This window comes from Panulirus ornatus, chromosome 12 (assembly GCF_036320965.1).
Source record: "Panulirus ornatus isolate Po-2019 chromosome 12, ASM3632096v1, whole genome shotgun sequence".
Lineage (NCBI taxonomy): Eukaryota > Metazoa > Arthropoda > Malacostraca > Decapoda > Palinuridae > Panulirus > Panulirus ornatus.
The window spans coordinates 51,026,232-51,048,535 of NC_092235.1; the positions used below are offsets into that span (position 1 = coordinate 51,026,232).

The following is a 22,304-nucleotide window of genomic DNA, read 5'->3' on the forward strand; positions in this document are numbered from 1 at the left end:
ATGAGCAGTAAGTGATTGAGGAAGACAGTTCAAAGGAGGCGAAAAGAATTGCAATACACTTGAAGTACGAAGCAATCACAGATGTTAATGAATGGGAATGGAGCCACTGCAAAATGGTTTTGGTATGTGTGTCTGGCAGCAGGGAGAAGTGGACGAAAACCTAACAAATACTTTGCACAAAGCTTTTGATATCAAATACACTTTTATTCTCAACAAATGGTCTGTACACAGGCTGCAATGTTGATACTTTCCTCAGGCAAACTGTTTAAGGCTGTGGTCCATTTTTGTGTGTGTGTGTGTGTGTGTGTGTGTGTGTGTGTGTGTGTGTGTGTGTGTGTGTGTGTGTGTGCGTGTGTGTGTGTGTGTGGGGGGGGGGGGGGGGGGATGATGAAGACAGCAAGTATGGATAAGTACATGTGTATATATGTATATGTCTGTGTATATATATGTATGTATATGTTGGAATGTACAGGTATACATATGTGAGGGTGTGGGCATTTATGTTTATATGTATATACATGTGTATGGGGGGCCATTCTTTCGTCTGTTTCCTGGCACTACCTCGCTAACGCAGGAGACAGCGACTAAGTATAATGAATGAATACTTAAATACATAAATAAATAAATAAATTGGAGGTGGAAAGATGGAGTGAAAAAGATTTTGAGCGATCGGGGCCTGAACATGCAGGAGGGTGAAAGGTGTGCAAGGAATAGAAAGAATTGGAATGATGTGGTATACCAGGGTCGATGTGCTGTCAATGGATTGAATCAGGGCATGTGAAGTATCTGGGGTAAACCATGGAAAGTCTTGAGGGGCCTAGATGTGGAAAGGGAGCTGTGGTTTCGGTGCAATACACATGACAGCTAGAGACTGAGTGTGAAAAAATGTGGCCTTTCTTGTCTTTTCCTAGTGCTACCTCGCAATTTTCCAGCACTCTTGGTTCCAAAGCCTTGCTGGATTAACCATTTTGCCGGACCAACCGTGGTCATGTAATCAGAATTCATCAACACACCTCTAACCCACTAATTATATATCTCCCATGTGTCTAAAGAATACCATGGACTACTAGAAATCTAAATTAAACAAATATCAAATGTTTGAGCACCCTAAGATGGTAAGTCTCTCCTTAGATTGTTTGAATCCTGCGGGGTCTTCTTCGTCTTCTGTTGTTAGTGTTTTCCCACATGTGCATCACCAGAATAATGCACTTTCGTCTGCATTATACACTTGCTCACGACTGAGGTGCTCATCAGATATGAGTTTTGCAAATTCGTCCACATACTCCGCAGCTCCTTTGTGATTTGCAGACCGCTTTTCTCCGCACACATTATTCATGGAAATTCCATGGCGCTTCTTAAATCTTTGAAGCCATCCTTCACTACAGTCACGCTCATGTTGTAATTTAATTTTTTTATGGAACAACTTAGCCTGGTCCATTATCATGTTTCCTGACAAGTCCACTCCATCACTCCAACACTGTCGAAACCATTCCATCATCACTCGATCATGCTCAGTACTCTTACCATCTATCATAGTTTTTCTAATTGTCATTTGCTTCTTGGAATAGCTGTCTGCATAGAATCTCAATATTTTCTCCCTTTCCTTCTTTATACTATAAACAGTTGATGAACCAATACTGTAGAAGTCACACAGCTTATGCACCGAACCACAGTCCATTCTTTTCAACAGTTCTACTTTATCTTGGATTGATATGGACTGGTGTTCACGTTTGACACCACAACTGACACTCATATGTCTTAGAAGCCATAGCTAGGGTTAAATTTAAGCATAATAAGCTAAGAATCTCACAGAATTGTGGTATCACCACCAACAAGTGCTGTGTAAAGAAGGTAAATAAGTGTGCCCTACACACAATGCCATCTGTGGCTGCCAAGTAAACTAGTCTGGAGGCCGTGGTAATTTCAAATTCCCTCATGTAATCTTGTCCAGACTAAAGATGGTGCCAAACCATCAGTTGCCAGAAATTCGGTGGTGTACCTGTATATTAACACACATGTACACACACAGGATGAGCATCCCAAACCCGAAAATCTGAAATCCAAAATCCGAAACTTTTCAAGCAGTAACATGACATTACAAGTGGAAAATTCCACACCTGACCTCACTAACCCATGCTGGGCTCTGATGCTCTACTGTTGCCAGTTTGTTAGAAACCATCATCATCGCCAGACCTATGTGCATTACTCACTTTGGTTTTTGCTTATTCTCTACTCTGTGTGAACTAGTGTAAGAAAATGACTGCTTATACACAGCATATAAATTCATAGTCAGGAATGAAGGTGATGCCAAATAACCACAGATTGTCCACATGAGCAGCTGACGTAGTGCCACCTTAGCTTCATGCGGAAAATTACTAAAAAAAATTGTATCCATTACCTTCAGGCTATGTGTATAAGTTGTATATGAAACATAAATGGATTTTGTACTTAGAATTGGGTCCTATCCCCACTACTATCCATCATGACAAATGTGGAAAACAGAATGGCACAGAAACAAACAGGCTAGAGCTGAGACATACTTCAACATTTCAACAGTCTTCCGCAGGAGATACTGATTCCAGCATTCAGCAGGAGTGTGTTCCTCAGCAAGTGATAGTCACCCAGTCAGACGCCCTGGGGTGTTGCTCTCTGATTTGATCGCTTGTCCTGCTGCCTCCACCCGTTCACAGCAGTCTCTGCTGCCTGACGTGACCAGCAGATGAACCCGGACCCTGTGTTAACGTTGTTCTTAATCCCTTCCTCTAGGTAAGCTCTTACACTATCACTAAACAGTCAATGCTAAGGCAACCACAAACCTCCTTTTGTTTCACTAAAGAAACCAGTCACATCATGATTGACATTATGATACGTCCTTCCTTCTTCAAACTATCAAATCATGGAAGTCCTTGCCTCCATTTGTCTTTTCCTATGCCCTTTTCCATCTTTAAATGTCAGGTCTATAAACATCATTACATGCAACCCTCGCATACACCATTCCATGCATTCAATCACCATTTCTTTCCCTCCAATACTCTTCCACTCTATCTCCCCATGTCACTGGTGGTCTTTCTCTTATACTAACCCCTTCAAATGTACTATCATACACTCTCCTTGTAAACCTTCCATCTTGCATGCTTTCTACATGCCTAAACCAACTAAAGTATTATGTTTTCACCCACTCTAACACCTCATGATTCATTTCCTTTGCATTCTCTGCAATACCAAATCTCTCGTACACCTTCATTTATTTCTACATTCCATCTGTAGGTGATGGATTTTTTTATTTTTGTTGTCATGAAAGAGTTAAGGCTTGGACCTACTACATGTGATCAGCTACTGCCTCCTTTTGTTTCACTGCAGAAACGAGCCACATTATGATTGACTATTATAATACCCCCTTCCTTCTTCAAACAAACTATGGAAGTCCTTGCCTCCATTTGTCTTTACCTATGCCCTTTTCCATCTTTAAATGCCAGGTCTGTAAACATCTGAGGAGCTCTAATTAATCACTTCATACTCTTTTTCTCATTTCACATATTTTCCTTTCATACAAGATGAGTGAGGAGAGGCTGACAAAGAGGATAAATGCATCAGAAGTGGTGGAGACAAGGAGAAGGGGGAACCAAACTGGAGATGGAAGGATGGAATGAAAAAGATTTTGAGTGATTTGAGCTGAACATGCAAGAGGGAGAATGGTGTTCATGAGACAGTAATTTGGAACAATATGACATAACTGGGTCCACTTGCTATCAAAAGACTGAACCAGGACTTGTGAAGTGGCCAGGGGAAACTGTGGAAAGGTCTGTGGGACTTAGTTGTGGATAGAGGGATGTGGTTTAGGTGTACTACAAGTGACATCTCCAGAATGGATGTAAGCAGATGTGATCTTTCTTCGTCTATTCTCAGTGGTATCTTGGATATGTGAAAAAAGGCAAGCAAGTATGCTAATGATGGCCATGATTAGGGAATGTTCTTCATAGCACTATGTTGGCTGCTGATTCAAAGTTAGAAGAATGAAAAACTTCCTCTCTGGTTAGGCGTCCCACAAGCTATGAGAGAATCTGTAGGATCCTAAGACGTTTAGAAACCTCAAACTTTTTACCTTCTGTTTTGGTAAATGCTTCTCACCCATTGTTAACTACCTGTTTTGTACTAGTGCACTGCTGGCTTTGTACTTGTAACAGTAATGACATTCTACTGTACTTGTAACAGTAATGACATTACAACCATTATGTTGAAAAATGTATCACAAATCCCCTCCTTTGTTTAGTAACCATAATTTTAAACTCTGGTCCAGGTCTGCTAATCAACCATGAGGCAAACTCACACAACAATTGTGTCATTGCCTCAATGGCCACCAAGTTGGAACTAGCCTATCACATAATCATTGGATTACAAAAGTCAACCTTATGGCGGTCACCGCTGTTTAAGATTTTTTTTTTTTTTTGAAAGATAGGGAAAGGTAAAAACACAAAAATGACTCAAGTGACACCACCCCAAGGAAAGATTTTCCTTCTTCAAAGTTTATATTCCTCTCCTGAAAAAAATATTTTCATCTGCATTAAGTTCAATTAGATTCTGGGGGCTAATATCCACTGCCACCTTAAATTCTAAAAAGAGGTTAAAACAAACTAATACATTTCATTTGACACCAAACAGGGAGTTCTGTTCTCTGATTCCATTTTGATTTAATATAGCCTGGAGATGGCAAGAGGGGCAATAAACAATGTAGATTTTAAATAGTTGGCAAACTACCGTTTGACCTACAGGTGCCTTCAAGTGGGCAAAATAACAAAATGCATGAGATGTATGTAATTCTCTGTTCTACTTAATTTCACCACTTCAAAAAATCTGAGTACTAATAAGACCGCACATATTAATCAGCAGAAGAGTTTCAAAATAAATCAGCCATACAGAATTATTCCACTCAAGCTCCATTAGATAAACCACCTCAGAAACAACAAAGCCAAATTTAGGAAGATCTTAAATATCAATACACAAGCAACTGTCTTACCTAGACTTCCCTACTCCGCTCTCCCCAATGATAAGTATCTTGAGTGTTGTTAGGATGTCCTGGTCCGCCATCTGAATGTCCAGAATGTTACAAAAATTGTTTATATATTGTATAAGAACGACGTAGCTGATCACACAGGATCCTGCTCTCATCACCTGTTTTATGTCAACAACACTGTTTCATAGTCTGACTTTCAATCACAGTAAAAACTCTGAAATTGAATATGCAAAAATAAAATATTTAGTTTTATCATAAATGGTCTCGTAAATTAGATTCAGGTATAGTATATAACCTACGAATAATTTTCAAAACGTTCAAGTACCTATCTGAAAATTGAGATACATTATCTTTCAAAAGATTCATTCTAATAAAGAATATCATTACAACTATGAAGAGTCTGGGATCTGGAGTTAAAAATTAAATGTATTCATAGTTATTTTTTTCACATATACATTAGTTTCAGTTTCCAGTAGTTGAATTATTTGTTTGTGATTCAGGAACAGACGTCAGAGAATTGATGCTTCGTTTGTCATACTCAGCTATTAGAAGGCTAGTTTCTCGCAAATTTCTTGAGCAAAGGTTTCTGAGGTAATTGTAAAAGAGACCGAAATGTGTATTGTGTGCTCATATTATATCTGTAGAACAAGTCTTGTCATGGCCTTTAAAGTGTGACTAGAATATTGCATATTCGTTCGCCTGTAGCGTTAGATTGCGCTTTATCGAAACGGCCAAAAAATGAAGAGGAACTTGAACGGGGAATTGCTTTTATACCTTGAGGATCTTGAGATATTTTCTTTGCCAACTGAGTTCTTATACAGGGTTCCATGATTATGGAAACGAAGCAAATGATATAGTGCATGGGATGAGTGGTCGAAGTTCTTACATGGCGTTCAGGCTGCTCTGGTGTTCCCGAGTTTGTCAACTGGCCATTGCATGGAACCAAGATCGTTTAAAGGTAGCTATAACAAACTCAGAAGGGCACACGTCAGATAGGGGTGCTTAGTATATTGAGTATGTGATAAATGTGGAGTCTGAGATCACAAACTGTCTTAAAATATCGCTCAAAACAGTGTGGATCTAAAGGGGTAAGGGACACCTCTTATTTAGTAGTTGGTTGTGAGATACAATGGTTAGTATTTGTTTTAGAATACAAGAATTTTGTTAATGGCTAGTATTTGTTGTAGAATACAAGATTTTGTTAAAGTTAAGTACGATTTCTTTTAAAGGTGTCGTGTGATATTTATATGACTAAATCCATGCAGTAGCAATTTTATTTTTTAATTCGATCACCAAATTTTTGATGTAGGATAAAAGAGAATTTATCGAAATATCTGCCTTATTCAGTAAAGTTATCAACAAGTAATTTTATAGTAAATGATTAGTCTAATTCACTGAAGTGTGTCACTTTCACACAGCTATGATGTGAAGCCAAGTCATTTAACTCTTAAGACTTGTTGATCGATAGACTGTTATTATCTGTTTATCTGATTCATTGTAATTGTGTTTGATCTTCTATTGAGGGTTTCAGTATGAGTAAAACCCATTTTCTTCAAAATGGTTACTGTTGAACTTATAGTTTATTGCACTGGGCTGTTGTTATCATTTGGGATGGTTTCTTACTGGTTTCTTAAATCCTGCCATATTTGTTACTTGATGCAAAAAATGCAATGTAGTTGTGTAATGATGATGTTCTTAACTCGTGAAATACACATTCCACAATTCATATCAAGTTCTATTTGTGCAAGTGGTACAATCTAATCAGATTACTGCAATTTTGCACATAGCCTCTCAATAACACAAAAATCAGAGAATCCTTTTTAATGCTAACAAGATTGTGAGGTTGGTTTCCAGGAGGTGTTGATAGCTCTCAAACAGAACTTGATAAAGGGAATGATTACCTCACAGTGGAACATTTAAGACCATTGGTTAAAAAACTCTATAAAGACACTGTAAAAGGTATGAAGATTTACAATACATCGGTGGGAAAATCCAGGTGCAGAGTTTGATAAGGAAGAAGGGGGAAACGAAAATTATTTAAAGTAGATATGAATAGTCTACCTCTGCAAAAGAAGATACAGTTTCTAAAAGCACAGCAAAGTTAATTCTAATCATACTCCTGGCAACCCCATCTGTTCTGGTACTCCTGTGCAGTCCACACCAAAACTTTCTTTTAGAATGATGGGAAATGTTGTATTGAATAGGTATGCTGTAATGAACAATAAAGCATATGTAGTGAATCCTTGTATGTTTCTCCCTTTCTTTTGAAAGTTTCTGTCAAATGTGATGATATATAATTTTTTAAGAATGATATTGAAAATTATATTTTCAGGAAACACTGGAACTGGAGAGAAAATGAGTGACCAAGACCAGAATTCTTTGAAGAAGCAGCTATCCAAAACCTCCTTAGAACAGAGTTTACAGATGATCTCCCCACCCCAGCAAGCACCAATTACAATTTATCCTGGACCATCTGCTGGACTGGCCAATCTCTCAAAAGTATAACATTATTTATCTATTTATTTATTTATTATACTTTGTTGCTGTCTCCCGCGTTAGTGAGGTAGCACAAGGAAACAGACGAAAGAATGGCCCAACGCACCCACACGCACATGTATATACATACACGTCCACACACGCACATATACATACCTATACATTTCATCATATACGTACATATATATACACATGTACATAATTCATACTTGCTGCCTTTATTCATTCCTGTTACCACCCCACTACACATGGAATGACAACCCCCTCCCCTACATGCAAGCAAGGTAGTGCTAGGAAAAGACAATAAAGGCCACATTCATTCACACTCAGTCTCTAGCTATCATGTATAATGCACTGAAACCACAGCTCCATTTTCACATCCAGGCCCCACAAAACTTTCCATGGTTTACCTCATACGCATCATATACCCTGGTTCAATCCATTGACAGCACATCGACCCCGGTATACCACATCGTTCCAATTCACTCTATTCCTTGCACGCCTTTCACCCTTCTGCATGTTCAGGCCCCGATTACTCAAAGTCTTTTTCACTCCATCTTTCCACCTCCAATTTGGTCTCCCACTTCTCCTTGTTCCCTCCACCTCTGACACATATATCCTCTTTGTCAATCTTTCCTCACTCATTCTCTCCATGTAACCTAACCATTTCAGAAAACCCTCTTCTGCTCTCTGAAGCACACTCTTTTTATTATCACACATCTCTCTTACCCTTTCATTACTTAATCGACCAAACCACCTCACACCACATATTGTCCTCAGACATCTCATTTCTAACACATCCACCCTCATCTGCACAACTCTATCTATAGCCCACGCCTCGCAACCATATAACATTGTTGGAACCACAATTCCTTCAAACATACCCATTTTTGCTTTCTGAGATAATGTTCTCGCCTTCCACACATTTTTCAAGGCCCCCAGAACTCTCACCCCCTCCCCCACCCTGTGACTCACTTCCACTTCCATGGTTCCATCCGCTGCCAAATCCACCCCCAGATATCTAAAACACTTCACTTCCTCCAGTTTTTGTACATTCAAACTTACCTCCCAATTGACTTGTCCCTCAACCCTAATGTACCTAATAACCTTGCTCTTATTCACATTTACTCTCAGCTTTCTTCTTTCACACACTTTACCAAACTCAGTCACCAGCTTCTGCAGTTTCTCACCCGAATCAGCCACCAGCGCTGTCATCAGCGAGGAACAACTGACTCGCTTCCCAGGCTCTCTCATCCACAACAGACTGCATACTTGCCCCACTCTCCAAAACTCTTGCATTCACCTCCCAAACAACCCCACCCATAAACAAATTAAACAACCATGGAGACATCATGCACCCCTGCCACAAACCGACATTCCCTGAGAACCAGTCACTTTCCTCTCTTCCTACTCGTACATATGCCTTACATCCTCGATGAGAACTTTTCACTGCTTCTAACAACTTGCCTCTCACACCTTATATTCTTAATACCTTCCACAGAGCATCTCTATCACCTCTTATCATATGCCTTCTCCAGATCCATAAATGCTACATACAAATCCATTTGCATTTCTAAGTATTTCTCACATACATTCTTCAAAGCAAACACCTGATCCACACATCCTCTACCACTTCTGAAACCACACTGCTCTTCCCCAATCTGATGCTCTGTACATTCCTTCACCTTCTCAATCAATACCCTCCCATATAATTTCCTAGGAATACTCAACAAACTTATACCTCTGTATTTTGAGCGCTCACTGTTATCACCTTTGCCTTTGTACAATAGCACTGTGCATGCATTCTGCCAATCCTCAGGCACCTCGCCATGAGTCATACATACATTAAGTATCCTTACCAACCAGTCAACAACACAGTCACCCACTTTTTTAATAAATTCCACTGCAATACCATCCAAACCCACTGCCTTGCAGTGGAAGTATAACATAGCACTGTATAAACGTTCTTATATTATCATAATTTTTGTATTGATTAATCTTTTCAGTTTATGTGTCAATATGAAATGCAAGAATTTTCCTTAAACAGAATGGTCTGTGAGAGTTTGAGTAACAATATAAATACAGTTGAATGTGCAGAGAAGCACATTGGTTGTACAATTCTATGTACATAGATTATGTCAATGTACAGTTCAGAAAAATATTTTATTTATTTATTATACTTTGTCACTGTCTCCTACGTTAGTGAGGTAGCACAAGGAAACAGATGAAAGAATGGCCCAACCCACCCACATACACATGTATATAATACACGTCCACACACGCACATATACATATATACACGTGTACATAATTCATACTTGCTGCCTTTATTCATTTCCGTCACCACCCTGCCACACATGAAACGACAACCCCCCCCCCCCCCCCCCACCCCACCCCACCCGCATGCGCTCGAGGTAGTGCTAGGAAGAGACAACAAAGGCCACATTCATTCACACTCAGTCTCTAGCTGCCATGTATAATGCACTGAAACCACAGCACCCTTTCCACATCCAGTCATTTGTTGTATGTCTTGCCTAACTAGGATCAGAATACCTGTATGACTAGTGTTGGTTATTTAAGATTTTCGGTTGCTCATTGATGTTCTCTCTCTCATGAGAATCAGTCTTTCTGTCACTGGTCTATCAATGACATGCACACATTGTTCCAACTGGCTTTCAGCTTAAAACCCATTTCAGATGAAAAAAAATTGAAATTGTCGGTTAGTCACTAATGTAAGGGGTAATTTACATGGATTACAAGAAGATGATTGTTAGTGCTTATGCACTTGGTAGTGAGAGGAATGAGAAAGACAGGGATGTGTGTTTGGAAGAGCTGAGTAACAGTAATGGGCAATTTTGAGTGCAAGTGTGGGTGATGTGGCAGTTAAGGGAGTAACTGTGGGGCATAGGGTACCAAGTGTTTTTGAAAATGGTAAATAGCCTGTTGATTGGTGATTGGGAATGCCAGGTTTAGTAGAAGGGACATGCATAAATGTACTTGAGTAAGGTGTTTATGGTAAACAGACAATATTAGATTATGCCTTAATTTATAGCAGTGCTAAAGAGGAATTTCAGGATGTAAATGTGCTGAGATGGGTGGCTGGTGGTATAGCTGATATCACTTTTTGGAAGAAAAATTGAAAATTTGTAGAGGCTTAAGGAGAGGAGGAAAAGAGATGGGTGGGAAGAGTTGGTGAAAGTGAATGAGCTTGGAAAAGTGACTTGTGTGAGCAGATACCAGGAGAGATTGGGTGAAGAATGGTAGGAGGTGAGAGTAAATGATAATAGGGAGTAGGTAAGGAATGAGAGGTATTTAGGCAACCATGTGCAAGAGATGTGGAGGGTGTTATGTTGGTTCAAGAGAAAGGATAGAGAGTGGTAGGATGAGGAAGTTAATTTGCTAGTGAAAGAATAGAGAGGCATATAGGTATTTACTGTGAGGAAGGCGTGTGAATGATTGGGAGAAGTAAAAGAAACAGCAGCAGGAGGTCAAGAGGAAAGTACAATGGCTAAAAGAGAGAGCAGATGAGAGTTGCGGTGAGAGAGTGTCAGCAGACTTAGGGGAGAATAAGATGTTTTTGAGGGAGGTGAATCATGTGAAGGGAACAGAAAAGGAAATGGAAATATCAGCAAAAGGGGAAGATAGGGAAGTGGTAATTGGCAAAGCAGAGATGTAGAGGAGTTGGAGTGAGTATTTTGAACAACTGTAAGCCATGAAAGCAGTGAAGTTTCATCATAGCTTTTGAAATAGGCACCAAGTGAACTACTTAATGCTGTGGTTTAAACATAAACAGTTGCACAGTTAGCACTTTTGAATTCATTTAGTCAAGTGACATAAGTAATTTCTAGAGTATTTTTTAGTATTTTGTGGCAGTTGAGGGAATAATTGGTATACATGGGGTGTTCAGTGTTGTAAATGGAAATGGTGAAGAGCTTGTAGATTTATGTGCTGAAAAAGGACTGGTGATTGGGAATACCTGGTTTAAAAAGCGAGATATACATAAGTATACGTATGTAAGTAGGAGAGATGGCCAGAGAGCGTTATTTGATTACGTGTTAATTGACAGGCGCGCGAAAGAGAGACTTTTGGATGTTAATGTGCTGAGAGGTGCAACTGGAGGGATGTCTGATCATTATCTTGTGGAGGCTAAGGTGAAGATTTGTATGGGTTTTCAGAAAAGAAGAGTGAATGTTGGGGTGAAGAGGGTGGTGAGAGTAAGTGAGCTTGGGAAGGAGACTTGTGTGAGGAAGTACCAGGAGAGACTGAGTACAGAATGGAAAAAGTTGAGAACAATGGAAGTAAGGGGAGTGGGGGAGGAATGGGATGTATTTAGGGAATCAGTGATGGATTGCGCAAAAGATGCTTGTGGCATGAGAAGAGTGGGAGGTGGGTTGATTAGAAAGGGTAGCGAGTGGTGGGATGAAGAAGTAAGATTATTAGTGAAAGAGAAGAGAGAGGCATTTGGACGATTTTTGCAGGGAAAAAATGCAGTTGAGTGGGAGATGTATAAAAGAAAGAGACAGGAGGTCAAGAGAAAGGTGCAAGAGGTGGAAAAAGAGGGCAAATGAGAGTTGGGGTGAGAGAGTATCATTAAATTTTAGGGAGAATAAAAAGATGTTCTGGAAGGAGGTAAATAAAGTGCGTAAGACAAGGGAGCAAATGGGAATTTCAGTGAAGGGCGCAAATGGGGAGGTGATAACAAGTAGTGGTGATGTGAGAAGGAGATGGAGTGAGTATTTTGAAGGTTTGTTGAATGTGTTTGATGATAGAGTGGCAGATATAGGGTGTTTTGGTTGAGGTGGTGTGCAAAGTGAAAGGGTTAGGGAAAATGATTTGGTAAACAGAGAAGAGGTAGTAAAAGCTTTGCGGAAGATGAAAGCCGGCAAGGCAGCAGGTTTGGATGGTATTACAGTGGAATTATTGACTGGTTGGTAAGGTTATTTAATGTATGTATGACTCATGGTGAGGTGCCTGAGGATTGGCGGAATGCGTGCATAGTGCCATTGTACAAAGGCAAAGGGGATAAGAATGAGTGCTCAAATTACAGAGGTATAAGTTTGTTGAGTATTCATGGTAAATTATATGGGAGGGTATTGGTTGAGAGGGTGTAGGCATGTACAGAGCATCAGATTGGGGAAGAGCAGTGTGGTTTCAGAAGTGGTAGAGGATGTGTGGATCAGGTGTTTGCTTTGAAGAATGTATGTGAGAAATACTTAGAAAAGCAAATGGATTTGTATGTAGCATTTATGAATCTGGAGAAGGCATATGATAGAGTTGATAGAGATGCTCTGTGGAAGGTATTAAGAATATATGGTGTGGGAGGCAAGTTGTTAGAAGCAGTGAAAAGTTTTTATTGAGGATGTAAGGCATGTGTACGTGTAGGAAGAGAGGAAAGTGATTGGTTCTTAGTGAATGTAGGTTTGCGGCAGGGGTGTGTGATGTCTCCATGGTTGTTTATTTTGTTTATGGATGGGGTTGTTAGGGAGGTGAATGCAAGAGTTTTGGAAAGAGGGGCAAGTATGAAGTCTGTTGGGGATGAGAGAGCTTGAGAAGTGAGTCAGTTGTTGTTCGCTGATGATACAGCGCTGGTGGCTGATTCATGTGAGAAACTGCAGAAGCTGGTGACTGAGTTTGGTAAGGTGTGTGAAAGAAGAAAGTTGAGAGTAAATGTGAATAAGAGCAAGGTTATTAGGTACAGTAGGGTTGAGGGTCAAGTCAATTGGGAGGTAAGTTTGAATGGAGAAAAACTGGAGGAAGTAAAGTGTTTTAGATATCTGGGAGTGGATCTAGCAGCGGATGGAACCATGGAAGCGGAAGTGGATCATAGGGTGGGGGAGGGGGCGAAAATTCTGGGAGCCTTGAAGAATGTGTGGAAATCGAGAGCATTATCTCTGAAAGCAAAAATGGGTATGTTTGAGGGAATAGTGGTTCCAACAATGTTGTATGGTTGCGAGGCATGGGCTATGGATAGAGTTGTGTGCAGGAGGATGGATGTGCTGGAAATGAGATGTTTGAGGACAATGTGTGGTGTGAGGTGGTTTGATCGAGTAAGTAACGTAAGGGTAAGAGAGATGTGTGGAAATAAAAAGAGCATGGTTGAGAGAGCAAAAGAGGGTGTTTTGAAATGGTTGGGGCACATGGAGAGAAAGAGTGAGGAAAGATTGACCAAGAGGATATATGTGTCGGAGGTGGAGGGAACGAGGAGAAGTGGGAGACCAAATTGGAGGTGGAAAGATGGAGTGAAAAAGATTTTGTGCCATCGGGGACTGAACATGCAGGAGGGTGAAAGGAGGGCAAGGAATAGAGTGAATTGGATCGATGTGGTATACTGGGGTTGACGTGCTGTCAGTAGGTTGAATCAGGGCATGTGAAGCGTCTGGGGTAAACCATGGAAAGCTGTTTAGGTATGTATATTTGCGTGTGTGGACGTACGTATATACATGTGTATGGGGGCGGGTTGGGCCATTTCTTTTGTCTGTTTCCTTGCGCTGTCTCGCAAACGCGGGAGACAGCGGCAAAAAAAAAAAAAAAAAAAAAAATAGTTTTTAAATGTAAATTCAGACTCGGTTTAGATTACTGTACATAATAAGTTACATCATATATTTTATTGCCGACATGTTTATTTCCACGTAACTCCTCCTGTCATTAGAAATTACAGGAAATTTAGCCCAGGAAGTTAATATGTTAGATTCTTGGAGCCAAGATTTATTTTTTAATTTATCTCTTATGATTGCATTAAACAGTTTTCAATTATTCTGAATTTAATAGTCACATTTACGTTTACTTCAGGCTGATTTGGAAATTGCACAGCGTCTGGAGAATCTCCGCAGATCTCAAGCAGACAATCTACCAACAGAAGAAGAAATGGCTTCAAGACTAGCACACCTGAAGGGGCTTCCAGCAGATCATTATACCAAGACTTCAGCTATTGCTGCATACCAGCATCCTGATACTAGAACTCAAAGCCAAAAAACTGATGACCTGCTGTCACAGGTGCCAATTAGTAGAGATTTATTTACAGTGTATGTCTGCATAAGATGATTTATAATTGTATTAATTTTTCCATGAAGACTTACATAGACATCTGGCAGCTGTTTCATACATATATTAACTTGAGTAAAGGTAAGAATTTGTGAATGGAAGGAATTTTTTGTAATGTATCACTGATTACATGGGTGACACAGAGATTCATTCAACTACATTTAGTTATTGTAGCTTTTTTATGCTTGTTCTTCATTTTCCACATTGGTAAGGTAAAGCCAGGAACACACAAAGAAACTGCAATTATTTACCATAACCATCTTCTAGTTGTCGCATATAACGCACTGAAATCAGAGCTTCCCTATTTGCAGCCAAGACTAACAGACCTTTCCATGGTTTCCCTTGACTACTTTGTATGCCATGGTTCAACCAGTTGGCAGCATGTCACCTTCCATGTAGTATTGTGCAATCTATAAAAGAAAATACCTTTATTATAATTCATTATCAGAGGAAATTAATAAGTAGGGGCTTATAGTAATAAGAAAGACGAGTTTTGTACTGTGTAAAGGAAAAACAGGGAAAAAATTAAGTGAAAAATTGAGTGTTGTTGTTTGTGCCAGACTCCTGCCTGCTAGAACACTAAGAACAACATGGGAACTTTAATTGCATAAGAATATAGGGATAATACACTCCATTATTGGGAATGAGATGTGTTGGCATGAAATAAAGTGAGTAACTGTGAAGGTCACAGTAGCAAGGTATTTAAAGTGAATTGCCTTATTGCAAATTCCTGTTATACACCGTTCTTACCCATTCCTGGAATTGGATTGTTATCTCATTACTATATTTTACTTTTATTCTTTAATACAAGGCAACCCAATTACAACACTTTTACTTGTTGAAATGTAAATGGTAAAAACTTAACTGTGCTTATTGCTGTCTTGAGAAACCCATTCCAGAGGAACCTCTTTCACAGATGGCAAAATGCTTTGGCATAATTTTTTGCACAGTTTATAGAAGTAATCTGATCATTTTAAATTTCTCAGGTTATGGAAGAAGTATCCTTAGATGCCCGTGTTCCTAATCAAAATGACGAACTAGAGACTCGACTGGCACGTCTCAGGGGGGAGGAATGTCGTCCTAGTCAGCCTCAGGGTGCTATGGCTTTACCGTCAGCTCCTTATCTTGCCCATCCTCAAGCTAAAGCTGAAGCTACGCTTGGAGAAGATCTTGATGATATGAGCATGGATGAAGTAAGTAGTTTGTTGAATTTTTCATTTCATTTACCAACACCAGTATTCTGGTGTAGGCATTGCATAGTTGAATTATTTTGAAATCAAAAACTTCCTAAATTATGTGACCAAATACCCATATATACCTAGATGACTGGATGAACTAGGGGTATATCTTTTGAAATAGGCATAAATGGGACTTGAACCCACAACCTCAGGCTTAGCCTGAGAACAGCTTATATATGACAGTTGCTACTGATGACTGGCTTTACTGGTTTTAAGGGCATGGAACCATAAGGGTACCAGTAGACCCATAATTACCACCAGTATTATCCCACTGAAGGTAAAATAAGTGTAAAACTACCTGCTTAATATTCAGCTTTCATGTCACTCACATTTTGAGATCCTCAAGGACTAATGAAGGAATCTTGACCAGACATAACTGATTCCTTTGGCAGGGAAGCTGCATTTACCCTAATAAGCAGCATATGTTTTATCTTCCAAGAGTGGGAAGAATTTATATGGTTCTCAGGCAAATTGTTTTTCATTTATGTTCTTATTTTTCCAAGAAATCTGAAATAATTTACACCCTACTGTGGAAGGGAACTTTAACAGTGAACCCATTTATCTGTCACTTCACTCATCTGTATCTAGTTCCCCCAAAAAGGAAGTTTTTTGTTATGATTGTTTTTTATGTAGTTTTGGGGTAAAATGAACACCAAAAACAATATTAATCCAACCAAATTGGCCTTGATTTCTGCATTCCTTTGGAAATTCTTTGGATCCCAGCAGAGCTGTAGGTCTTATTCTACATGAGGGTTCTCTGTTTAGGCTGCTTCTGACCCAACCTTCCAGTTCCCATACCAGATTCTGTTGTAAAGGCTTATCTTGGCAGGTCCTCTCTTGAATGTGAATATGGGTTATGTAATTGAATACATTTCACAAACTCATTGGATTGTTAACATATAGAAGACAATGGGTAATGTTGACTCCTCAACTCCCCATTTCGGTTTCCTTTCCAATCCTGAGAATCATAGTTTTTTAAGTTTTTAATCCTTTCACTGTGCACATAAGTTTAAGGATGATTCCCAAAAAGTGCCATTTATCCATCAAAAGATAAAATGATGAAGTTGACTTTTTGTATTACTTTTTCAATATTGAAAGCTGTATTTTCTACATCTAACTGTATGATTCCTTGAAACTGTGTTGGATAGTGAACAATAATGATTCAAACAAAAATTGAGAAGAAATGCATCCTGTAGTAAATAGCATAAATACAGATAAAACTATGTCAGTACAAGGCCAAAGTCATTACAAAATAGATAAAAAAATTTTTTTTATTATACTTTGTCGCTGTCTCCCGAGTTAGCGCAAGGAAACAGACGAAAGAATGGCCCAACCCACCCACATAAACATGTATATACATACACATCCACATATACATACCTATACATCTCATTGTATATATATATATATATATATTTTTTTTTTTTTTTTTTTTTTTTTTTTAATACTTTGTCGCTGTCTCCCGCGTTTGCGAGGTAGCGCAAGGAAACAGACGAAAGAAATGGCCCAACCCCCCCCCCCCATACACATGTACCTACACACGTCCACACACGCAAATATACATACCTACACAGCTTTCCATGGTTTACCCCAGACGCTTCACATGCCTTGATTCAATCCACTGACAGCACGTCAACCCCTGTATACCACATCGCTCCAATTCACTCTATTCCTTGCCCTCCTTTCACCCTCCTGCATGTTCAGGCCCCGATCACACAAAATCTTTTTCACTCCATCTTTCCACCTCCAATTTGGTCTCCCTCTTCTCCTCGTTCCCTCCACCTCCGACACATATTATCCTCTTGGTCAATCTTTCCTCACTCATTCTCTCCATGTGCCCAAACCATTTCAAAACACCCTCTTCTGCTCTCTCAACCACGCTCTTTTTATTTCCACACATCTCTCTTACCCTTACGTTACTTACTCGATCAAACCACCTCACACCACACATTTTCCTCAAACATCTCATTTCCAGCACATCCATCCTCCTGCGCACATCTCTATCCATAGCCCACGCCTCGCAACCATACAACATTGTTGGAACCACTATTCCTTCAAACATACCCATTTTTGCTTTCCGAGATAATGTTCTCGACTTCCACACATTTTTCAAGGCTCCCAAAATTTTCGCCCCCTCCCCCACCCTATGATCCACTTCCGCTTCCATGGTTCCATCCGCTGACAGATCCACTCCCAGATATCTAAAACACTTCACTTCCTCCAGTTTTTCTCCATTCAAACTCACCTCCCAATTGACTTGACCCTCAACCCTACTGTACCTAATAACCTTGCTCTTATTCACATTTACTCTTAACTTTCTTCTTTCACACACTTTACCAAACTCAGTCACCAGCTTCTGCAGTTTCTCACATGAATCAGCCACCAGCGCTGTATCATCAGCGAACAACAACTGACTCACTTCCCAAGCTCTCTCATCCCCAACAGACTTCATACTTGCCCCTCTTTCCAAAACTCTTGCATTCACCTCCCTAACAACCCCATCCATAAACAAATTAAACAACTATGGGGACATCACACACCCCTGCCGCAAACCTACATTCACTGAGAACCAATCACTTTCCTCTCTTCCTACACATACACATGCCTTACATCCTCGATAAAAACTTTTCACTGCTTCTAACAACTTGCCTCCCACACCATATATTCTTAATACCTTCCACAGAGCATCTCTATCAACTCTATCATATGCCTTCTCCAGATCCATAAATGCTACATACAAATCCATTTGCTTTTCTAAGTATTTCTCACATACATTCTTCAAAGCAAACACCTGATCCACACATCCTCTACCACTTCTGAAACCACACTGCTCTTCCCCAATCTGATGCTCTGTACATGCCTTCACCCTCTCAGTCAATATCCTCCCATATAATTTACCAGGAATACTCAACAAACTTATACCTCTGTAATTTGAGCACTCACTCTTATCCCCTTTGCCTTTGTACAATGGCACTATGCACGCATTCTGCCAATCCTCAGGCACCTCACCATGAGTCATACATACATTAAATAACCTTACCAACCAGTCAACAATACAGTCACCCCCTTTTTTAATAAATTCCACTGCAATACCATCCAAACCTGCTGCCTTGCCGGCTTTCATCTTCCGCAAAGCTTTTACTACCTCTTCTCTGTTTACCAAATCATTTTCCCTAACCCTCTCACTTTGCACACCACCTCGACCAAAACACCCTATATCTGCCACTCTATCATCAAACACATTCAACAAACCCTCAAAATACTCACTCCTTCTCCTTCTCACATCACCACTACTTGTTATCACCTCCCCATTTGCGCCCTTCACTGAAGTTCCCATTTGCTCCCTTGTCTTACGCACTTTATTTACCTCCTTCCAGAACATCTTTTTATTCTCCCTAAAATTTAATGATACTCTCTCACCCCAACTCTCATTTGCCTTTTTTTTCACCTCTTGCACCTTTCTCTTGACCTCCTGTCTCTTTCTTTTATACATCTCCCACTCAATTTCATTTTTTCCCTGCAAAAATCGTCCAAATGCCTCTCTCTTCTCTTTCACTAATACTCTTACTTCTTCATCCCACCACTCACTACCCTTTCTAATCAACCCACCTCCCACTCTTCTCATGCCACAAGCATCTTTTGCGCAATCCATCACATATATATATATATATATATATATATATATATATATATATATATATATATATATATATATATGCAGGGAAAAAATGAAATTGAGTGGGAGATGTATAAAAGAAAGAGACAGGAGGTCGAGAGAAAGGTGCAAGAGGTGAAAAAAAGGGCAAATGAGAGTTGGGGTGAGAGAGTATAATTAAATTTTAGGGAGAATAAAAAGATATTCTGGAAGGAGGTAAATAAAGTGCGTAAGACAAGGGAGCAAATGGGAACTTCAGTGAAGGGCGCAAATGGGGAGGTGATAACAAGTAGTGGTGATGTGAGAAGGAGATGGAGTGAGTATTTTGAAGGTTTGTTGAATGTGTTTGATGATAGAGTGGCAGATATAGGGTGTTTTGGTCAAGGTGGTGTGCAAAGTGAGAGGGTTATGGAAAATGATTTGGTAAACAGAGAAGAGGTAGTAAAAGCTTTGAGGAAGATGAAAGCCGGCAAGGCAGCAGGTTTGGATGGTATTGCAGTGGAATTTATTAAAAAAGGGGGTGACTGTATTGTTGACTGGTTGGTAAGGTTATTTAATGTATGTATGACTCATGGTGAGGTGCCTGAGGATTGGCGGAATGCGTGCATAGTGCCATTGTACAAAGGCAAAGGGGATAAGAGTGAGTGCTCAAATTACAGAGGTATAAGTTTGTTGAGTATTCCTGGTAAATTATATGGGAGGATATTGATTGAGAGGGTGAAGGCATGTACAGAGCATCAGATTGGGGAAGAGCAGTGTGGTTTCAGAAGTGGTAGAGGATGTGTGGATCAGGTGTTTGCTTTGAAGAATGTATGTGAGAAATACTTAGAAAAGCAAATGGATTTGTATGTAGCATTTATGGATCTGGAGAAGGCATATGATAGAGTTGATAGAGATGCTCTGTGGAAGGTATTAAGAATATATGGTGTGGGAGGCAAGTTGTTAGAAGCAGTGAAAAGTTTTTATTGAGGATGTAAGGCATGTGTACACGTGGGAAGAGAGGAAAGTGATTGGTTCTCAGTGAATGTAGGTTTGCGGCAGGGGTGTGTGATGTCTCCATGGTTGTTTAATTTGTTTATGGATGGGGTTGTTAGGGAGGTGAATGCAAGAGTTTTGGAAAGAGGGGCAAGTATGAAGTCTGTTGGGGATGAGAGAGCTTGGGAAGTGAGTCAGTTGTTGTTCGCTGATGATACAGCGCTGGTGGCTGATTCATGTGAGAAACTGCAGAAGCTGGTGACTGAGTTTGGTAAAGTGTGAGAAAGAAGAAAGTTAAGAGTAAATGTGAATAAGAGCAAGGTTATTAGGTACAGTAGGGTTGAGGGTCAAGTCAATTGGGAGGTGAGTTTGAATGGAGAAAAACTGGAGGAAGTGAAGTGTTTTAGATATCTGGGAGTGGATCTGGCAGCGGATGGAACCATGGAAGCGGAAGTGGATCATAGGGTGGGGGAGGGGGCGAAAATTCTGGGAGCCTTGAAGAATGTGTGGAAGTCGAGAACATTATCTCGGAAAGCAAAAATGGGTATGTTTGAAGGAATAGTGGTTCCAACAATGTTGTATGGTTGCGAGGCGTGGGCTATGGATAGAGTTGTGGGCAGGAGGATGGATGTGCTGGAAATGAGATGTTTGAGGACAATGTGTGGTGTGAGGTGGTTTGATCGAGTAAGTAACGTAAGGGTAAGAGAGATGTGTGGAAATAAAAAGAGCGTGGTTGAGAGAGCAGAAGAGGGTGTTTTGAAATGGTTTGGGCACATGGAGAGAATGAGTGAGGAAAGATTGACCAAGAGGATATATGTGTCGGAGGTGGAGGGAACGAGAAGAGGGAGACCAAATTGGAGGTGGAAAGATGTTCAGGCCCCAATCACACAAATCTTTTTCACTCCATCTTTCCACCTCCAATTTGGTCTCCCTCTTCTCCTCGTTCCCTCCACCTCCGACACATATATCCTCTTGGTCAATCTTTCCACACTCATTCTCTCCATGTGACCAAACCATTTCAAAACACCCTCCTCTGCTCTCTCAACCACTCTCTTTTTATTTCCACACATCTCTCTCACCCTTACGTTACTTACTCGATCAAACCACCTCACACCACACATTGTCCTCAAACATCTCATTTCCAGCACATCCATCCTCCTGCGCACAACTCTATCCATAGTCCACGCCTCGCAACCATACAACATTGTTGGAACCACTATTCCTTCAAACATACCCATTTTTGCTTTCCGAGATAATGTTCTCGACTTCCACACATTCTTCAAGGCTCCCAGAATTTTCGCCCCCTCCCCCACCCTATGATCCACTTCCGCTTCCATGGTTCCATCCGCTGCCAGATCCACTCCCAGATATCTAAAACACTTCACTTCCTCCAGTTTTTCTCCATTCAAACTCACCTCCCAATTGAATTGACCCTCGACCCTACTGTACCTAATAACCTTGCTCTTATTCGCATTTACTCTTAACTTTCTTCTTTCACACACTTTACCAAACTCAGTCACCAGCTTCTGCAGTTTCTCACATGAATCAGCCACCAGCGCTGTATCATCAGCGAACAACAACTGACTCACTTCCCAAGCTCTCTCATCCCCAACAGACTTCATACTTGCCCCTCTTTCCAAAACTCTTGCATTCACCTCCCTAACAACCCCATCCATAAACAAATTAAACAACCATGGAGACATCACACACCCCTGCCGCAAACTACATTCACTGAGAACCAATCACTTTCCTCTCTTCCTACACGTACACATGCCTTACATCCTCGATAAAAACTTTTCACTGCTTCTAACAACTTGCCTCCCACACCATATATTCTTAATACCTTCCACAGAGCATCTCTATCAACTCTATCATATGCCTTCTCCAG

The 22,304-nt window shown here is 40.2% G+C and overlaps 2 protein-coding genes across 5 annotated transcripts in view; one reads left to right on the forward strand and one right to left on the reverse strand.

Annotated features, from left to right (window-relative positions):
- LOC139752056 (ras-related protein Rab-18-B-like) overlaps window positions 1-5,179 on the reverse strand; it is a 54,334-nt gene extending 49,155 nt beyond the window's left edge. Inside the window, exon 1 of one of the 2 annotated variants that reach the window (XM_071667889.1) lies at window positions 5,015-5,179. In XM_071667889.1, the coding sequence (XP_071523990.1) occupies window positions 5,015-5,166 (152 nt within the window). In that variant the 5' untranslated portion in view covers window positions 5,167-5,179. Of the gene's footprint in view, window positions 1-2,540; window positions 2,681-5,014 lie in introns of those variants that run through there. The other variant, XM_071667890.1, reaches the window with a different exon arrangement.
- A 310-nt stretch (window positions 5,180-5,489) lies between these two features.
- Window positions 5,490-22,304, forward strand: part of LOC139752054 (uncharacterized) — a 30,937-nt gene continuing 14,122 nt past the window's right edge. The window contains exons 1-4 of one of the 3 annotated variants that reach the window (XM_071667887.1): window positions 5,490-5,602; window positions 7,344-7,510; window positions 14,297-14,500; window positions 15,535-15,741. In XM_071667887.1, the coding sequence (XP_071523988.1) occupies window positions 7,367-7,510; window positions 14,297-14,500; window positions 15,535-15,741 (555 nt within the window). In that variant the 5' untranslated portion in view covers window positions 5,490-5,602; window positions 7,344-7,366. Of the gene's footprint in view, window positions 5,603-5,827; window positions 5,970-7,343; window positions 7,511-14,296; window positions 14,501-15,534; window positions 15,742-22,304 lie in introns of those variants that run through there. The other 2 variants (XM_071667888.1, XM_071667886.1) reach the window with 2 other exon arrangements.